Raw genomic sequence first — 13,183 nt, 5'->3', positions numbered from 1 at the left:
ATTATGCTAAATGAGATTCCTAGGTGTAATCTAAAATTCAGTACAAGAAAAACCACACCAAAAACTTACATGAAGACTGAATAAAATTTGGAAATGCAAATCTAGTAAATAAAAATAACTTTCATTTTACCTGTAATAGGCTTTTTTCAAATTGCACATTATTAAAACCACAAAAGCTTTATTTTTAACTATAATATATACTGGGCTATAAAGCCTTCCCAATAGCTTTTGCATAAACACAGTAAATATATATTTTCAGTTAAAAAGCAATTTAATGAGTATTTATGAGAATAATAAATTAACTTATATGTTAATAATTACTGATTAAAATAACAATTTACTCAGTGTATATTATTTTCGAAGTTCAAGTGAGAATATTTTAAGTTTCTATAGCTAGGTTAAGGTTTTATAACTTATTATAGGTTAATTTGTTATAAAAACAGGAAGTCTATTGGATTCAAAACCAGCTATAATACATTGTGTGGCTATAATTTTAATTACATAAATTTTAGGGAGAGGTTTTGGGGATTTTTTTGCCAAACAAATACTCATTTTTTTTTCAATATTTTTTGCCAGAAGTAATTTAACTGTCTCCACATATTTTACAGCAACAGCAAATGAGTAAAATCCAAGCTGCTACATAAGATTCCTTAGCAAGTTGTTCCTCAGCAACATAATAATTAATTTATTTTTATTAAAAGATGAGAGAGTAAGAGCTCCATGGCAAATAGATAGCAATTAATAATTAGACATAAGACAGCTTTTCAAAAACTTTGTTAAGTATAGAGCTAAGGGTTTATTTACTTTTTAATTTTTCAGTATTGTTAACACCCTCTGTGAAACTTCAGAAATGGAAGGAACTATGCAAAAATCTCTAAATAAAAGTTAGTTTTAGGATATTCTAAATCCAAACACAAAAGAAAATCTTCAATCTCATAATAATTCCTGACATAATCTAAACCCTCTACTGAAGTATTGAGCCTTACATAGAACAAACAAGGCAGGGATTATACGGTGTAATGAATAAAATCGTAGATTTTGATTACACAGGATAGTGACCATTAAGGAAATGAAATGCAAACAGAAAACACAGTAACTGGTAAAACATTTTGGTGTGATTAAATAAAATATTGGCTTATATTCAATTAAATGCTTAGTATGTTCTAGACATTGTGTTGAAAGCTTATATGTATTATTTCAATTAATTTCTACAATAACCTTAGAATTCAGGCAATTTTATTCTGTTTTTGGAGCCATACATGATACCCCCACCTTCACAATAAATTTAAAATTTGTAGATATTTAAACTACTATTCTGTAAATATAATATAGTTTTAATTACCAAAATATTATCTTCATAATATTATACAATTCTATCATCTCAAAAAAGTTGTGCATAAAAATAAACACTGAAGAATGTAAAAATTGAAAGTAGGCACTATCCTGTCAGGTTATTGTTTATAGTCATCCTTAATCAATTTATGTTTATTTTTAACATTCATTTCTCCATTAATTTATATCTGTCTTATGCTGCAAAAAGAATTAAAGAGACAACTTTATTTTTTTTCCTTCAAGATTTAAATTATGCTACATGGCATCAACATAATTCTTATTGTTAAATCGTGCAAGAGAGCAATCTTGAGAGATAATATTTCTATAATTGATTTATCTAATAAGTATATTATTGTCTTCAGTTCAATTCAGCAAGTTTGAGAGAACTGACATTTCTTCATTATTAAATTCATGTCCTTTCCCATTAGATTCTTGGTTTTTAAGGGCTTGAAATAATATTGATCATGAGTTATGATTGCTGGGGCACCTGGATGGCTCAGTCAGTTAAGTGCCTGCCTTCAGCTCAGGTCATGATCCCAGGATCCTGGGTTCAAGCCTGCCTGGGGCTCCCTGCTCACTGGGGAGCCTGCTTCTCCTTCTCCCTACCACCACTCATGCTCTCACTCTCTCTCTAATAAATAAAATCTTAAAAAAAAAGAGTTATGCTTGCTTTTCAAATTTAATACACAACCTTAAGAGTTGATATTATTTTTATCACCACTGCCTAGAATATAATTAAAGAGGGAGGGGGAGAGAGAGAGAGAGAGAGAACCAAACAAAACCTCTAAGACTTCAGAGGTGTTAGATAATATTCTAAGGTCACTTAAATGTCAAGAAGAGTCAGGACTTGAGACTGTATCTACTACCGTTGCATTCTGCCACACTGTGCTTCATAACTTAAAACAAGTTACCTGTCAAACACAGAGCAAACATGGCAGAGTGGAAGGATGGGGACACCTATCTACAGCAGGAAAAATAAAGATTGTCAACTATATGCAGGAGGAGAGGGAAAAACTGGAATATTTAAAAGTAAGCTCCAGATTACCACAAAGCCATGTTACTGCCATAAAAGACATCTACAATTCCCAAAAGTTAAAGTATGTCTAAAGCTTACTCTTGCAGATTTTAGAGTAATATGTAATATATTAAAAAATATTTCTGAAACATGTGTGACTTTAGGGAATGAACTAGAAAAAATCAGGTTTTTTTTCTTCTTCCTTCTTTCCTTCCTCCATTCTTGTCTGTTTCTGGCTTCCCTCTCTCCCTTTCTTGATTTCTTGCTTTGCTTAATTTATACATTTAACAGTTAGGAGCAAAAACATGCTTTGCACCCTTTCTTTTGGTCCCAAACTTGTATGAAGACATGGGGATTATTTTTGTTGACCATATTACAACATATATGCAAAAATCATCTCTTCTGATGCATGATGTCACTTGTTTTGATTTTATGATTTGAGATGGTAAATGTAATTAAATTATATTATCACATAAGTAAAATACAGACATGACTTTCAAATTATGGGATTCATTCACCATGAATGAATAATTCAGACTTTGAAGACTTGTAGATATATCTTCATTTGGTTTTAAGCCATAAAATTATACTCTAATATTAGGAATAGGATCTGAAGCATTCGATTAGTTATTCTTATCCTAAACTCACTTCCTTAAAGTCTGATTACCAAGTGGCAGAATAATGACACAGTCCAAAGTTTTTTCATTATAACTTATGATTGAAGTTGTATTTCAACAAAAACTACTTAACTTTTGTAGATATGGTAATATTTGGTCTAAGTCATTTAGAAAAATAAGTAAAATCAGTCAGTGGAAAATGGAAAGCATTCTGATTTAAAAAAAAAAACAAAACAGCAGATCTAGCTTTAAAACACATTAAACCACAGTTTTCTGACTTTGTGTTCTAGTCTTGACCATGTTTTCTATGATCAACAGAGCAGCTCTGGAGTTTTATAATTACAAAATATGGAGCACTGGTATTTTGTAATTACTTCTGAGAACTGGGTAGGAAGTACCTCATTAAACCAGTAAGTGAACAAACATACCCTTCCTAAGTATCAAGATAGTGTTTGTTTTTTTATTTTCATAAAATACTTTCAAAAATTGTCTTAAGAAAAAAGGAGCAAGTCTGCTTCCATACACAAAACTGTATCTAAAAGCACCATACAATGGTGCTAATTTAAACACTTTTTTCATCTGAAACAGTCATAGAAAGTCACACATATAGATCCACTAGGATCATCAATACCAGGGGAAATTATAATACGCTAAAACTTTCAATAAAAATGGGGGTCTTCAGGGTACTAGGTGGCTCAGTCGGTTAAGCTTCTGCCTTCAGCTCAGGTCATGATCCCAGAGTTTTGGGATGCAGCCCTACATCTGGCTCCCTGCTCAACAGGGAATCTGCTTCTCCCACCCCTTTTCCCGTTGCCCCCACCCCACCCCATGCTTATGCACTCTCTCTTGCTCACTTGCTCTCTCTCTCTCAAATAATAAAATCTTTTCAAAAAGTTTTTTTTTCCTCTTGTTTCCTATCTTTGTAGCCTCACTGCCACATCATAAATAAGATTATACCAGTGTGCCCATACATATATCACACACACATAAAATATACCATGAATATTTTATCTCTTAAAAATACTGAATACCATTTTTTAAAAGATTTTATATATTTATTTATATATTTATCAGAGAAAGAGAGAGAGAGCACAAGCAGGGGAGCAGCAGACAGAGGGAGAAGCAGGCTCCCTGCTGAGCCCGATGAGGGACTCCATTCCTGGGATCACGACCTGATGCAAAGGCAGACACCTTATCGACTGAGCCACCTAGATGTCCCAAATCCCTTTTTTATGCACATCGCTGTATTATTGCACTAGGCACCACATATTTTTGATGCTCTTAAGTAAATGCATATTTCAATTTTAGGGCATAAGAAATTAATTTTTAATTTTACCATCTTAAACTTCTGCTTAAAGGAGAGTAGATGCTATCTATTATTAGCTAGAAGAAAAAATAATTCTTTTGAATGTGGTTATTACATTCTGAATTATGCTGAATTAATTACTGAATTAATGCTATCAGAAAAAAAGAAAAGGGATTGAATTAATGCTATCAGGAAAAAAGAAAGGGAAACTGGAATGACTTAAACCACAACTCAGCAAATCTTCAAAGCATGCAAATTGCTTCATGTGAAGTTAGTTTTCAAATACCACGTTTCTTAGCATTTACTTTACCTAAACTAGAAGATTTCTTATTGATTGTCTAATTGTCCATTTGTTTAATACAGATTGGGAAATCACCAATACTTATAGATATTTCCTCACTAAATCCCCAACTCAGCATTTTAAATTTAATTATTTTGTAAATTAAGTAAATAGTATGAAGTTTACTTGTCTTTAAATAATTTACTCCTTCCTAACCTGTGGGAAACATTCTGTTCAGAGGTATAAACACCTAATAGTTGTTTCCTACCTCTCATTTCCCTCTGGGCTCTTCTAAGAGGCCTACCTGCGTAAGAATGCCTTATGAACTTAAGTAGTAGTTGGTTAGGTTACACACTGGCCAAAGAGCATACAATTAATATTAAAATATAAATCTTATTGGATGAATAGATAGGGAAATGGTTCATTTGTAGGAAATTACAAAATCATTCAGATTCCTGGATCATTAAAATTCTGATTGTAAGGATAAAAATGTAAATAAGGAAAATTTAAAAACCAGCTAATACTTATGGATATATCTTACTATGTAACAGTGAGTACTAGGAATGTGTTGTCTGTTACTCCTTTTATTAAAAAAAAAAAAAAAAAACAGCAATAGCATTTGTTGATTTTTATGTGTATGTAAAAAAGGCATAAATATATGCATTCATCTGTAATTTCACTGCCTACAAATTTAACTCCTGTAAGACACGAGGCTGATGTGTGGTATAGACCTAGATAATGGCCCAGCCTCCATGTTTCAGAAGGATTTATATGAGTTCTAGTTGTCACGAATTATACCAGAATTTTTTTTTTATTATCGCTTTTGTGAAAATGGCTCTAAAAAGAAAGCCAAATGCTTTTATTGAATTTATAAAATAAATTTCATACTAGAGTGCTATTCAGCAATTTGGGAATATGTGAGGGTCTTAGGATGGGCTTTACTAAGTTTCAGACTGTCACAGAGAAATCTAAGTGAATCCATTAGGACATATAAAATAATATTCTGTCTTGAAGCTTAAAGAATTAAAGCACTCTCCCATAAAATAAACTGCTAAAATACAAAACTAAATAAACTAAAATAAACCTAAAGACTTAAGATTTAAGCTTAAGGGAACTAGCACAAGTTAGATCTGGAGAACTGGGTTGGCTCTCTCGCGCGGTAACAATGTATAGATGAAGGCAACATCTAAAAGCCATGTGCCTTTCATCGTTCCTGCTACACAGTACAGGGATTTTCTTAGCAAACCCTTCATGGAGACTAAATTAACACATGGGCAGTATTTACATTAAAACTAATGAGATCTCCTCCTTCTTGACCACAGACTATTTTTCTATTCATTTTAGGAGATAACTTAATTCACAATTAGTTTCCCTTTTTGCTCTATCTCAGATGCAGAGAGTCTCACCCAAATGTATTTTTGAACTCTGATTTAGTAGCTACTGCACAAGTCAGAAGAGACGAACTTTTCTCTTTACTCATTCAGCTGCATGTTCCCAGTCCACGGGAGATGAAGGGAAATACACCAAGTTCTTAATAATTGTGTCCTACTTCAGATAAACCACTAATCCATTGCTTTGTAGATATGGCCAAATGGTTTCATAATGTAAATATTCCCTGGGGAATATAAAGTCAAATATAAAGAAACTTGTTTTGTTTTAATTCATAATCTACTGGTAAGGATTTTGAGTATTTGGACTATAAATTCTGTTACAAAAGGTTTTTTGAATGTCTTATGCAACTTGAATTGTTCATCATCCGTAATTTCACCAATCCAATTTACATAGTTGGTCCCTTCCACATACAACATTTTAGTCCCCTGTTTCACTGGAAGACTGAACAAGCACAATTCAAGTACCAGAAACAATGTTGCTTGGTTTCCTATTGTCCTCTCAGAACATACCTAGAGAGGATCCCCAAACACCTAGAAGAGGACTTCTTCTGATTATTGATAATTTTTAAAGTACTGTAATCAATTTGAGTAATGTGTTTTAATAATTAGAACACATCATCTCACATCGTGATCAAAACTCTACACTTGATTTAAAATTTCATCTTCTTGCCCTCCACCAACTCAGGTCTGTCATTGAAGAAGTATACTCTGTTTTCTTTCTTTCCTCATGCACTAATGATACTTACCTATAAACTGAAGATAATGATGGTTCCTACTTCAATATTATGGTTATTATGAAGATTAATGTGATAGTACATAAAAAAAAAAAGCTTAGAAAAATTTCTAGCCCATACTACTAACAATGGGAAACTATAAAGAAGTAGAAATCATCCATAATTCCATTGACCCAATTTATATAATTGGTCCCTAGAGGCTGGAGAAATAACACCGGAGAGCTGTGAGTCTTTTTGGGTCAAAGGAAGGTGCGTCAGAACAGGGATGGGGGGTATGGGCAGGTAAAGCATTTCTTGGCCAGGAGAAATAATTCATTCCCACTAGTCTAGCCCAGACCAGAGAACTAAAGATTTGACTAGGCCCGAACTCAAGTAGCTTAACAAAAACATGTAATCACTTATACTCATTTTGTTTCACTAGGAAATATACCTAATATAAATTAGTTTTGCTTTTTGGATAGTTTTCAAATCAGTATGAATTTGTGTTACTTCTCTACACTGCATTCTACCTTCTCAAGAGTCACTATAAACATTAGTGTATTCTCTAGACCAGAAGGACTAGGCAGGCAGCTACTTTGTATTTTTTTGAAGAGCCAATTATAGACACTGTTTCTAGGTCTCTGGCAAATATTGTGTGTATGTATATATAACTTATAGATACACAGAGACATAGATACTACATAAATATACAAACACACATATATTTTTCTGCTCCCAGCTCTGGAGGGACAGGTCAATCCCAACACAGACACTCCTTTTCTGCTCACTTATTAGATGCTGAGCAAACCCATCTCTTACTTTCAGGTTTCTAGGGTGAGTCAGGCACCAGTCTATCCTGTCTCCCATACTGCAGAAGTCACACATTAAGCCCTCCACATGGTTCCATTGAAGCACCAGTCACTAGGCTTACAGTAGAACTTAAAATAGATATCTCCAGAGGTGCCTGGGTGTCTCAGTTGGTTAAGCATCTACCTTCATCTCTGGTCATGATCTCAGGGTCCTGGGATTGAGCCCTAGGCTGGGCTCCCTGCTCAGTAAGGAGTCTGTTTCTCCCTCTTCCCCTGCTCATGGTGTGTGTGTGTGTGTGTGTGTGTGTGACTCTCTCAAATAAATAAATATAATCTCAAAAAAAAATTTCTCCAAAATTTATATTCATAAAATCTCCATATCCCATCTTCTAAATCTTTTATATACCAGATGTAAGAGGTTCAACAACACTCTAACATGCTTTTAATTATTTCCTTTGAAATACTGGTGTTGGGTAGTTCATATTGAAATACACATGCTTGTATATATTAGAGCCTCAGTTAAAAATTCCAATTTATCATCTTGATTAGCTAGCTACTGTAACTACATTTACACATTAAAGACTCAGAATGTGAGGTGGGACTGCCAGGGTATATATCCTGATTGTTTCATTTGACTATCTGATCATCTTTGAGCCAGTCACTTATTTGTTTCCTGCCTTAGTTACTTATGTACAGTGAAGATAATAATTGTCCCTACCCAACATTATGATTATTGTGAAGATTAGTGTGACAATACGTTAAAAAAATACACAGAAAAATATTTATCCCATATTACTAACATGCTATCTTAAAAGTAACAATAATACAATCATGACTATGATAATTACTATAAACATCTACTTTATAACTTGTTCATCTTACAAGATTTTCACATACTGTTCAGTATTCTTTTTTTTTTTTTTTAAGATTTTATTTATTTATTTGACACAGAGAGAGAGAGAACATGCACAAGCATGGGCAACAGCAGGCAGAGGGAGAAACAGGCTCCCCACTGAGCAGGGAGACTGATTTGGGGCTTAATCTCAGAAGCCAGGATCATGACTTGAGCCGAAGGCAGATGCTTAACCTATTGAACCACCCAGGTTCCCCTCAGTATTCTTCTTTGCGTTGTAAATGTATAGTATTCAGCCATACAAATAGCATCATTTTCAATATTAAACTGGACACACAAATCATCTCTAAAATTTGTCACATCATTGATGATCTTTATGTTTATCATCTCCGTTTTTCCCTCTATATAGTATACTAGCTGAACTGGAATTAATGGATCAAAATGTGATTAAGTGATTTAATATACACTGACAAATTACACTACTAAAAATTATATCACATTGATACACATATATCATATATCTCAAATATAAAGTATTTTTAAGACTACCTTAACATTCTAGACAATTATCGACTATCAGACATTGATTTAAGTATAATGGCATCCATGGAAGGTAATGAATAACAGACATAGGATGTTCTCTTGTCTCCTTACAGAGTGTGCAAACAGATTTCTGGAAAATTTTGAACTGCGAAGCAAAGATTTTTAAGTGTTGGATGAGGAGAAATCCAAAACATGTTAAGAACCAGAGAGTTCCAGTGACAGAACTACACTGACCATTTTTTTTTTTTAAGATTTATTTATTTATTTTAGAGAGAGAGTGTGTGTGCACGCAAGAGAGAGCAGGGAGAGAGGGAAGAGGATGAGGGAGGCTTAAGCAGATTCCATGCTGAGCTGGGAGCTCCATTCAGGGCTCAAGCTCACAACCCTGAGATCAGGACCTGAGTGGAAACCAAGATTCAGATGCTTAATTGACTGCACCATCCACATGCCCCTGACCATTCTTTTTTAATAGAAAAAGAAAATGAAGTAAGAATGAGCAGTAGTAGCTATCTTTCATGGTGGTTCATTATGAGATACTTAGAGTGAGCTACTTTAATTATGTAAATGCATCTAGTGGATGAGTGTTAATAAACTTCTATTTAAATAAAATAAATCAAATTTCTGTTTCTCCTTAGCATATTATATTTTAATTAAATTCTTGAGCACAGTCAGTAACTGTGAAGTTATACAGTTGACAAAATCAATCACTAAGGAGTGTAAATCTGCTAGATACTAGTCTAACACAAAGCACATAGTAATTAGTCAATTTTGATAATAGAAGTTTCACATATGAGATAAGAGGAAACTCTGGTTCTCATTTCCAGGATTCTACATTGGTTTTATTATAAAGAGTACAGACAATTTTATCAAGGTCCCACAAACTCCAATACCTGGTTTAAATTATCTTCTGTCTTAAGTAATAAGAACATTAATTTTTCTCTTAAAGATTTTAACTTAAAATGTTCTATTTTGGTGAAGTCATTTTCTGTGACATTCTGACTTTGTGTGCTTCTCTTTATCCCTCCTTCTAGGTCTCTCTCTCTTTCTCTCCACTTACAGAGGCATGTAACTCAAAAAGAAAAAAAAAAAAAATCACCCCACCACCAACAAACAGCCATCAGACCAACCTTATAAAGTAATGGCAATTTTCCTAATTTCAGGAGTGCAATCTGATTCGTTGTATTTTTCATTTTTTGAATCCTTTTTAAATTATCTGCATTTCCATAACTCACATCAATGACTTCAGCCTGAAAGAGAAGAGAAAAATAAAGTCATACAGGAAGAAGTAGAGCAAGCTGTCCATTTAGTATGACAAAATCATTCACAATAATTTGATATATTCAAAAAAGAACTATTTCTACTCTTATCCTGACCCAATCACCACAGACAGGATCTTTCTATTTCTAACAGGGTACAACAATTCCTCTGGTCATTTAAAAAAATAGTTTAGAGTCACAAACTGAGGGGTGCTAGAGGGATGGTAGGTAGGGGATGGGATAATTGGGCAATGGGCATTAAGGAGGACAGTTGATGTAATGAGCACTGGGTGTTATGTGCAACTGATGAATCATTAAATTCTATCCCTAAAACTAATAAAACACTAAATGTTAACTAAATTGAATTGAAATAAAAAAATTTTTTTAAATGTTTTGGATTCATTTTTCCTTTGCCCTGTCCCTTCTAAACAAGTCATGAGCCCAATTCATTCCTTTAACAGATGATCAAGTTTGGTCTATTATACATTTATGTTTCTGGAATTTGAACCATTTTACAAAATACAAGAATAATTTCCTTAAAATTCAACAATAATCATACCATTACAAACAATTCAAAGGCTCTCAATTTTTATTCAAATTGAGTAAATTCCATCATACACAGCTGTTCAGGTGGAGCATATACTCAGTGTGAATGACAAATCCTTGGGTTATACAGGATACAACGTGTATGGCCAACTATTTGCACCAATCTGGCGTAAAATCTTCACGGATTTTAGAACATGAGATCAGACTATGATTTCTGTCAAATATTCACTACCCTCCCTACAGTTATCTTTTATTCTACATCAAATATTTCTTATTCTTAGAAGTCCCCTTTTTATTAATGTGAAAATTATATGCCTTTCTGGAGATTCTAATGAGAATCCTCTGATGTAGTTGCTCCTTTCCTTCTCCTTGAAAAGCTCCACACTGAAGGTTCTATCAAACACATCTTCCTATGATCCAAGATGATTTCTTTTAGGTTTACTTTCCATAATTTCTATCATTAAGATAGTAATCATTGGGGTGCTTGAGTGGCTTAGTCAGTTAGTTGTCTGACTCTTGTTTTCAGCTCTGGTCATGATCTCATGTTCATGAGACTGAGCCCCATGACTCACTCCCTGATCAGCAGGAAGTCTGCTTGAAGATTCTCTCCCTCTGTCTCTACCCGCCCCCTCCCCCACAAAACAAATACATCTTAAAACAAAAACAAAAAGAAAAACAGTAGTTGTTATGCTTTCAAATGATAACATTGAGACATTAAGGAGTTAGTGGGGGCAAATACTGAAAGAATACAGATGGAGAATCTATACCTCTAACTTCCCAACTTTCTCAACTGGAGCTAATTTCTTCTACTAGTTTCATGCAAAGGATTTCCATGGAAGACTCATATGAAGAGAGAATTCTGTTTTTAGAAGCACATGTGAATACCAAGATACCCAGCAAATCTGTTAGAGGAAGCATTTCTGGCATCAAATATTTCCTTAACCATTTTATTCAACTGCATCTGGCAAAACTTTACTGATACCTTTTCCAATGTTACCTTCTGATGAACTGTATTTCCCTCTTGCCCAAGTATATGTGACTTTCTCTACTTTGAATCCCATAGTGATTTGTTTCTGACTCTCATGAGGACCTCACTGGACTCATCTCTTTATATACATATAAAATTTTTCCTCAATGAAGGTCCATGATGCAGCTTTCTCATCCTTCACCCAGATATGCAGCATATATTGTTGGCTTATTGGTCTCAAATTAAAATGATTATAGTTTATATGGTATCTCTGAAAAGTTGAGCTATACTTTCAAATGGATTACCTAAGAAAACCTTCTTGTTAAAAACACTTCTGTCTAAATGGTTTTGGATAATAATTTTGTTCCTATTAAAATGTGATTAGCAAGGCTTATTAATATAATTTTTGAGTTTGCTAATACCATTACAATATAAATAACTATTTATGATTTTAAAAGCCTAGTTAAATAAATTATTACATAATATTAATAATCATCACACTGAAAAAAATGAGAAAATTCATATTATTCATTTAAATTTTTAAGCCACCTACTAATTATGTGTGATTCACTGATATCATCTTAAAATGGGAATATTACTCAACTGGTTATATTAATGAACATATTTTTCATACTTAGGAGAGGCTGGGGGAAAATCATGCTGGTTTGAAACAGTGTGGGCTAGACTTCCACTTTTTGTTTGTATATAAGCCAAAAGGTGTGAGAGTTACAAAAATACTAGTTTACATTATTGGAAAATAGCAATAGCTTGCCTCAATAATGGCAATTTTAATTAAAGAGCTCTTCAATGATCTTTCTTTAAATAGCACATCGATAGATTCAAGCATTTTAACACATAAGAAGAGGGTTTTTTTTTTCATTTTTCACAAAAATAGTCCTCAATACAGCATCATTATACAAATTTATTTTGGCTTCTGCATTAAAAATCAATAATTACAGAAATCAGTGTTCTCATGGTTTGACAGGTGATAATAAAAATGTATCTTTTTTCCTTCAAAAGATGTCTTTGAATAAGGTCCTTCCTGAAAGTCTTTCCTATTTACCTTTAAGCAAACTGAAAAGTCACAGCTGCAAGAAAGCACATTGAATTTTTCTAAGACACAAATCAATATACAATGATATGATAAAATGTCAAGCCATTTCTTTCCACACATTCTTGTTTCTACAATGGACATTTCTTATTGTATATATTCTGTCACACTAGAAAATCATCCAGTCAAACAGTTGAGGTACAATGTTTAATTTATGTCCAAATACCAAGGGGTAAGTTACATCTGACTAATCCCTTTGGAAAGCATCAAATGAGCAGGAACCTATGTACTTGTTGAACTATTCACTTGTATGCACCAGCTTTTCCACTGAGGACTTGCCTGACACATAGGAGGAAGTAAGTGGAAGTGCAAAGTAAAATGGACTAGCTCTGTTTTGTTTTGTTTTTTTTTAAATTATTATTATTATTGTTACTTAACCTGGGGGAAAAACATTAATTTTTATTTAAATTCTATGTATTAATTTTTGATTAAGAACAAAAAATA

At 33.3% G+C, this 13,183-nt stretch overlaps 1 protein-coding gene across 3 annotated transcripts in view; it reads right to left on the bottom strand.

Moving 5' to 3' along the window:
* NAALADL2 (N-acetylated alpha-linked acidic dipeptidase like 2) overlaps positions 1-13,183 on the bottom strand; it is a 1,359,315-nt gene that overhangs the window by 517,859 nt on the left and 828,273 nt on the right. For all 3 annotated transcript variants that reach the window (XM_080802354.1, XM_080802355.1, XM_080802353.1), the window contains one exon: positions 9,987-10,106. In XM_080802354.1, the coding sequence (XP_080658480.1) occupies positions 9,987-10,106 (120 nt within the window). The remainder of the gene's footprint in view (positions 1-9,986; positions 10,107-13,183) is intronic.

Source organism: Martes martes, assembly GCF_963455335.1.
Source record: "Martes martes genome assembly, chromosome: 1".
NCBI classification, from domain to species: Eukaryota; Metazoa; Chordata; class Mammalia; order Carnivora; family Mustelidae; genus Martes; species Martes martes.
This window is presented reverse-complemented; position numbering and strand designations above follow the sequence as displayed.